The sequence below is a fragment of the Propithecus coquereli genome, unplaced genomic scaffold, assembly GCF_000956105.1.
Source record: "Propithecus coquereli isolate 6110/MARCELLA unplaced genomic scaffold, Pcoq_1.0 Scaffold10, whole genome shotgun sequence".
NCBI lineage: Eukaryota > Metazoa > Chordata > Mammalia > Primates > Indriidae > Propithecus > Propithecus coquereli.
The window spans coordinates 7,285,603-7,294,380 of NW_012133858.1; the positions used below are offsets into that span (position 1 = coordinate 7,285,603).

At 35.9% G+C, this 8,778-nt stretch overlaps 1 protein-coding gene across 1 annotated transcript in view; it reads right to left on the reverse strand.

Moving 5' to 3' along the window:
• Positions 1–8,778, reverse strand: part of FYTTD1 (forty-two-three domain containing 1) — a 29,863-nt gene that overhangs the window by 16,494 nt on the left and 4,591 nt on the right. The window contains exon 2 of the mRNA XM_012641231.1: positions 7,269–7,397. Coding sequence (XP_012496685.1) covers positions 7,269–7,397 — 129 coding nt within the window. The remainder of the gene's footprint in view (positions 1–7,268; positions 7,398–8,778) is intronic.

Genomic DNA, 8,778 nt, shown 5'->3' on the forward strand with positions numbered 1-8,778 from the left:
CCTCGGCCTCCCAGAGTGCTAGGATTACAGGCGTGAGCCACCGTGCCCGGCCTCAATGGACATATCTTAATCTGTGGCATGTGACATTGCTGATGTTGCTTTTTCATTATATATCTTACCTATTTAAATACTTTTTCTAATTATTAAAAAAAAATGCTCAAAGCAGAAATTCTAGAAACATTCTAGAAATTCTAGAAAATACAAATAAGAAAATGAAAATCACCCATAGGCCCACCACCTAGTCATAACCACAAATATTCTTTTCAATCTTTCTTTTACATACTATATATATATACGTATTTTAAAAGTTAACATTTTTAGTTTCAACTATTTTTAAGCAACTCAAAAGACTATCACATGTGGTAATCCACAATTTTGTAGTAGTTAAGTGCCTAGAAAGTATACTGAGTCAATCTTCTAGCAACTATATTTCACATTCTATGAACAACTTCATAGCCTACATTAATATTATATACTGTGACTATTACTGCATGTTTTTAATATGCTTTTTTGCATTTCTTTTTAATGTGCCATACTTGATCCAACCGACTTTGCACTAATCATTTCAGTTAATTCTAGTGTTACACTATGATAAATAACATAATAGAACCATAGATACATTTTTTATACCTATCTATGATTATTTCCTTCAGATACAAATTTCTAGAAGGTGAAATGCTAGGTGAAAGAGTACAGCAAACTCTTAAGGATTTTTATTTATACTGCAAAAATTCCCTCCAGAATGAATCCATTCATTTATATTCCCAGGAACACAAGGGTGTCACTTTTTCTACATCATTGACAACTCTGAATATTACTATTCTTCCTAATCTTTATCACTAAGTATTTGAAAAAATAATCTTGCTTTATGTGATAGTTTGATTACTAGTGAGAAACATTTTCCATTTATTTTTTAGCCACCTGTATTCTTCCATTCATTAACTGTAGTATTGATAAACCAGTTTTCTATGGCTAAGCTCTAATTTCCTTCTCATAATTGGAATTAATTTTTCAAGAATCATTATCTTTACCACACTGTATCTTTAGGAACATGGCATATCTTTCCACTTATTCAAGTCTTTTGCCCCTAAATTGGCTCAGTAAAGTTTTAAGCTTTTCCTCCCATACATCCTACACGTTTCTTGTTAAATTTATTATTAGGTATTTTATACATTTTGCTGTCAATCACAAAAAAGACCCCTTTTCTAATAATAATTTTCATATTGTCATTCCTGTTATTACAGAAAGCTATGAGGTTTTAATGAGTACTTTTTTTTTGTTCCTATTAATATTTTGGGTCCAGAGTTCAACAAGAGAGTTAGGAAAACCTGTTATGTTATGATGGCTGAAGCACTTATCAATTTGCCTTTCAGCTCCCAATGCACCTTTACTGCCCTGCTTCTGGTACTGGAACATTTCTTTTGCCAGCTGGCACGACGTTAACTTTGTCAGTAGAGGGCACTGTTGGGACTCTGGAGGAAGAAGGCTTTTCTTTCAGGTTTCAGTATGCTTTCTCAAGGTTTGTTCCTGTGACATAGGACTAATAGTGACAACTCCTTCTGGTCCCCAGTATCCTATCCCCTAGGGCCAGGATGAGACTATGGTGAGGCTAGAGAGACAGTAAAGGCACAAAATGTGTGAGTGATGCCTTAAATTTTGTGTCCTCGGCATCTGTCTAGTTCTAGTTTTAGGCATCATGCTAGTCCTGGCCCTTGTTCCCTAGTGAATTTAAGTGCACCAACTGCACATGCAGCTTCCCAGTGAGTTCCATCAGCATGGCAACTCACTGAACTTCTCTACCATCGAGCAAGCCATGGCCTTGCCCTCTCTAACAAAGTTGGGAACTTGGCAGTGGGTAGGGGTGGTTTTCTTCCAGATTTGTTCCTTTCTCAGGTGCTCTGCCTCAGTTCCAAAGGTACTGATTGCTATTACTTTTAAAATCAGGGAAAAAAAGCAATAAGGATATAAATATTTAAAATTTTTAAAATAAAATTATTATTGCTTTATTTGTGATTTCCTTCTAGAATTACAACAAAATGAAGATTAAACCATGCTAGAGAGAAACTGTGTATTAAAATTAAATCTATGACTTGCTATTTTTATTTGTATTAAATAATGAAACAGCTACTCTCTACTGTAGGTACTTTACAGTAAGTATTGATTGTGCTGAGTGTTTTAATTTGCATGAGAACTTGACCAGGTTGATGCTAATATCACAACTTTCCAGGTGAGCAAAGTAAGGCAAAGAATGATGACTACTTAGAGGTCACAGTTATGATATGGCAGAGCCATGACCTAAGTGCAGGTGTGTGTGGCTCCAAAAACTGAACACTTAGCTGGGCACCATGGCTCACTTCTGTAATCTTAACATTTTGGGAGGACAGGCAGGAAGATCACCTGAGGCCAGGAGTTCAAGAGCAACCTGAGTAAGAGAGAGACCCCGTCTCTACAAAAAATAGCAAAATTAGCCAGGTGTGGTGGCGCATGCCTGTAGTCCCAGCCACTTGGGAGCCTGAGGCAAGAGGATCACTTGAGCCCAGGAGTTTAAAGTTGCAGTGAGCTGTGATGATGCTGCTGTACTCTAAGCCCAGCAGCCCAGGAGAGAGAGCAAGACTCTGCCTCAAAAAACAAAAACAAACAAAAAACAACAAAAAGAAAAACTGAACAGTTCTCCAAACTGTGATATAAAAAGCAAAGAGTAAGAAAAGGCAGAATGTAATCTACAGTACATTTTCAAGGAGGAAAAAACAACCATTACAAAAAAAGTGTGCACACTCTGGGCTGGGTATTACAAAATGAGCAAGATTTGAATAGAGATGAAGGATTCTAGGTTGGAGTGACAAATACAAAGTCATGGATGACCACAGCACATTGAGAGACAATTTAGGTAAAAGATAAGTAAATGAACATGGTGGGCTCAAATCACAGAGGGCTTTGAATGGAATACAGACTGCACTAGGCATGAGGGGTTTATGAATTTACAGACTGTATCAGTCTAGAAGCAATATTTTAGACCGAATGGAAGAGGGAGAGGGAAAGTGGTAAGACCATCTCAGATGCTATTACAGCACTTAAACATGGCATGATAAAGGACTGGGAGAGGAACAAAGAAATTTGAAATATTCCAAAAGAATGAGCAAATTAGTAGGGCAAAGAGAAAGATAAAAGGGAGGAGGAATCCATTATTTATAATACCAAAGATTCATGATTAGATGAAACAGACTGACAACAAAGTCTCATTAACAGGAATAAAATTGATTAAAACAAGAAAGTATGGGATAAAACTCATCCTTTCATATCTCTTATTTTGGACCATTTGTTTATAATATAAATACTCATCATCCTTTCTACTGTCTTTGACTTCTCTCTTAACCATAGCTTTTTCCCTTCTATCTTCTAGCAGGCCTAGATGATCCCTTCCCCCACCTTTCTACCTTTGAAAAAACTTCATTAGCTGTATCTCAGTTTTAGCAGTGGTTCTATTTTTCACCCTTTCATTTGTCGTATTCCATAAAGATCTATACGTATTGCTCCAATTCTCTCCCCTCTTATGTTCAGTAACTGTCTTATATTCTAAAAAGTACTATAAAGGGGTACTATAAAGATATCATCCAGGCCGGGCGCAGTGGCTCATGCCTGTAATCCTAGCACTCTGGGAGGCTGAGGCGGGTGGATCGCTCAAGGTCAGGAGTTCGAGACCAGCCTGAGCAAGAGCGAGACCCCGTCTCTACTAAAAATAGAAAGAAATTAGTTGGACAACTAAAAATATATAGAAAAAATTAGCCGGGCATGGTGGCGCATGCCTGTAGTCCCAGCTACTCGGGAGGCTGAGGCAGAAGGATTGCTTGAGCCCAGGAGTTTGAGGTTGCTATGAGCTAGGCTGACGCCACGGCACTCATTCTAGCCCGGGCAAGAAAGCAAGACTTTGTCTCAAAAAAAAAAAAAAAAAAAAGATATCATCCAATCCAACAGTCTTTTCTTAGTCTTCATCCATTTAGTCTCTCTGGAGAGTTTTCTTCTCTTTTTTCAAAGTAACTTCACTCTCTTTGTACCTCAATTACCACTTCTATGAAGATCCTTTCATTTTTAGCTCCACTAGAGCAGCAGTTTAACACTAGCTGTGTATCAGAACCACCCAAGGAGCTTTAAAAAAAATCCCCACGCCCTACCTCTATAAATTCTGGTTCAGTTGAAATGCAGTGCAGCCAGAGCATTTGTCTATTTTCTAAAACTCTATAGCTATAACTAAGGTTGAGAACAACTAAACCTAGAGACAGAAATTTTCATCTTTCTTTTGAATCCCTAGACTAAACCCTTCACGAATTTCTTTCACAAATACATCATTTGTCTCAATAATATCAGGAGCCTTATCATTTAAATGAATATTTCAGGAATTTTCTGGGAAATGTGACATCATAGAATATATGCAATCGTATTACTGGCTCATTTCCAAAGCAACCTGCAAATATTCCCATCTCTCCTACCTCTAAAAGGAGCAGCACTATCAAATTTTTTGGTCACAGGACCGCTTCACACTCTAAAAATTATTGAGGACTCCAAAGAGTTTTTGTTTCTGTGGGTTATGTTTATTGATTTTTACAGCATAAGAAATGAAAACTAAGACATCTAAAATTATTTCATTTAACAAACAACAATAAACCTACTACATGTAGGGTAAACAAAATATTTTTAATGAAAAATAACAATTATTTTCCAGAACAAACAAAAATATTTAGTAAAAGAATGGTATTGTTTTTGCATTTTTATGAATCTCTTTAGTGTCTGCCTTAATAGACGATAGCTAGATTCTTACATCTGCTTATTATGGACTGAATGTTTGTGTCTCTCCAAAATTCTTATGTTGAAGTATTAACCCTTAATATGATGGTTATTAGCAGATAGGGCCTTTGGGAGGTAATTAAAGTCATGAGGGTGGAGCCACCATGAATAGGATTAGTGCTCTTATAAAAGCTCTCTAGCCTTCTTTTTGTTGTGTGAAAATATCACAAGTCCACAGTCTGAGATCTAGAAGAGAGTCCTTACCAGAACTCAACCTTGCTGGCACCGTCTCGAATTTCTAGTCCCCAGAACTGTGCAAAATTAATTTCTGTTGTTTATACGCCACTTAGTCTATGGTACTTTGTTATAGCAGCCTAAACTGACTAAGACACTGCTTCTGCATTCAATTTGTTTTAATTATCAAATGTCATGTAGACTCTGGAGAAGTCTACTGTATGTTCATGAGAGAACGAAAGTGAAACACAATTAATATCTTAGTATTATAAAAACTGTTTTGATCTTGTGGATCCCGAGTCTTGGGGATTCCCCAGGGGCCCCCAGACAACATTATGAGAACCACTGCTATATAGCACGTATAGATTGTTCCTACAAGTATTTATTGAATGTCTAAATTATATCAGGCACACAGTTAGAAAGACTTCATTCACTTATTTGTTCAGCCATCAAAATCATACTGGGTATCTGCCAAAGGCTCTCTGTCCTACTTATTCTCTTATCTCAAGCTAACACCCTCATTGACATTACAATGCAGAAATCTGGAACTCTTCCTAGCCAATCAGAGTTTAAGACAATCCCCTATCGCTGCACATTCAGTAATAGCAGCAGCTGTTCTATTTTCACCCCTGTCACATGTAAGTCATGAATGTACAAGTCCAAGCTCAATCTTATAAGAATCCTAAGCTGCCCCTAGATATCATTTATCTCAAGGCTCAGATCATAATCCCCATAAAAAGGAAATATTTTCTGATCCTTCATGGGCCAGATCATATTTCACCTTATCATTAAATCACCTGGTCTTCTTGGCACAAAATCCCTATCTAAAATTCTATATTACTATCTAAATTTCTCTTACGGCATTTCTCACACTTTATCTTTTCTATCTTATCTCTGGTACTAGAAATTAATTCCTTAAAGTAAAAGACCCATCTTTATATACCCCTAGAACCTGGGTCAACTCTTATCAGCATTTATCAGATATTTAACGTATTAATGAATATATTTCTGGCTTCTGTGAGCTCTGAATAGTTATTTTAAAACAAATCATATATAAGATATGGTACGTTGAAACACATTTATAAGAAATCTTGAAATATCACTGGAATTAAATATTTATTTGCTACAGCTAAACACCTGTCACAAAATTTATTCCCTTAGGTTCAGCTAATCAAGAAATTATTAGGGAAGAAAAAATTTTTTGTAGAGCCCAATCTCAGTTATACATATTTTGAGGACATGTTGGCATATTAGCTGTTAAATATAGAACGAATTATGCTCAACTCACTTGAGATTATTTTTATGTTTTTCAACATATAGAATAAAAATCAATTTAGAAGCTAGTTTGTCAAACTTTTTATATAAGTGAAAAAGATTTAGAGTTTTTTAATTTGAACGGGGGTTTTTTTCTTAAATGATATTGCTGCTAAGAAAGTTAACAAGCTATTCATAATTAATAGTGTTCAATTACTGCCTTCAATCCATTTTAGAACAAGATGGTTATAAACAAATAAGTTTCCAGATTTACCAAAAATAACTATATATGTAGAGTTTCAGACTACATCTAAAGAATTCAATTCTGAGTGTCACCTTTGTTGGATTTAACAAATCCTAAAGGTCTTGGATGATAAGATAAAGAGTCTGGAGGTCATTTTCTATGAATATAGAATATAATAGTAATAGAATAGAATAGAATAGAATAGTAATCTCTATCTACTTAAAGGGTTTCATGTAGAAAAGGGAGTTTGCGTCCTGCAACTTTGCGGAAGTAATAGATAGGCATGCTTTAAGTTCAAATTAAGAGAATTTTCTATTTACTAATAGAGCTGTCTCCAATAATGGAACACGTTGTCTTGTGAAGTGATATACTCCATCACTGAATATACTTAAGCTGGAGTTAGCTAGCCATCCATCAGACAGACTGTTAAAGGCACATCTCACTGGGATGGAGACGGGAGCTTATGATATGTAAGATCCTTTGCAATTCTACACAGAAATATAATTTAGACTATTTATAAACTGAGGTTACTTCAAAATGACTTAATGTTTTTAACAAACAGTGTTATCACCTATTTAAGGAAACTTAAATTTTTACCAGATCTTAAGGTCTAAATAAAAATCTGAGAGTAGAGGAAACACAAGTAACAAACAAAGCAACTGATGTATTTCCTTCATGTGTTAGGTATATGCTGTAAACAGTATACCACGAACCCACAAATAACAGGTTTTTACTAAAGCTTACTTTCATAACTTACCAGAATTCTGCTGGATTCCCCATCGTACTCTCATCCTGAATTGCCGGGTACCACTCTGCTGGAGTCTTCTATTTAGTCTTGGAAAATTCTGCTTCTTTCCTTCCTTTCGGTTCAATTTGATGATATCATCTATGATAGAGGAAATGTCATAATTATTTTCATTTTAACTTAATGTCAATTGCTCAGTCTCATTTTCTAGTTGATCGAGTTCCTATGTTCTTAAGTTCTTTGCTACTTTGAAAGCACTTCCATAAGAGGATAATAACGATAAGAAGACAAGGCTCAAATTAGTTATTTTACAATAGCCCAAAACAAGGCCAGGCATGGTGGCTCATGTCTGTAAGGCTTTGGGAGGCCAAGTCAGGAGGAATGCTTGAGGCCAGGGATGTGAGACCAGCCTGGGCAACATAGTGAGACCTCTGTCTCTAGAAAAAATTAAAAAATTAGCTGGAGGCAGTGGCACATGCCTGTAGCCCTAGCTACTCAGGAGGCTGAGGCAGGAGGATCCCTTGAGCCCAGGAGTTTGGGGTTACACTGAGCTGCGACTGTGTCACTGTGCTCCTAACTGGGCAACAAAGCAAGACCCTGTTTCTGAATACAAAACAAAGGGAAATAGCCCAAAGCAGATCTACCAATTAATAAAGAGATCTATCATCCACAGTATTTCTTTCCCTGATAAATGTAAACAAGCTAAAACTTGTTTACAAAAATTATTCATGCTTACTTTCCATAATCACAGAAGTCTCCATTTTTGTTAAAGATGACTACCTTTCAGTATAACTACAGGTAGTCAAAAAATAAGTAAATCATTCATTCAAAAGACCAAATTTCCAAATTCACCTCAATTCAGCACATATTTATTGAGCATATATTATTTGCAATGAATATTATATCAAGCTGTGCTGTAATCAAAAAAAATAGAAGTAAAATATGGTCCCTTTTCTCATGAAGTTTACAATTATTCATGGAACTAGAGATGAAAATAGCAAATACAAAATTAAACAAGTACCATAATAAAGGTATAAGATAAAAAAAATACTATTGATTTTCCTCTTCTAGCAAAGTAATTCAGAGTTACCTTATTTTTTTTCCCATACGGATCTTTCTAAGCCTCATTATATTCAAAAATACTTTCAAATTGCCCCAAGGTAATTCAAACATCACATTGCTGTAATATCACAACAGAACAATGTGAAGATGAAGAAACTAAATGTACTCCAGATTCCTATTTACCAATATATCTGTTAAAAGAGGTTACCAGATGCCAAAAAGACTCATTTAAGAGATATCCAAACATTTTCTACATAGTCCTAACTCCAATATTAATTTTGAGAATTGATAAAATAAACCAAAGAAACTGTACATAGTTGACAACTTTTTTTTTTTGAGACAGAGTCTCACTCTCTTGCCTGGGGTGAGTGCCGTGGCGTCAGCCTAGCTCACAGCAACCTCAAACTCCTGGGCTCAAGCGATCCTACTGTCTCAGCCTCCCGAGTAGCTGGGACCACAG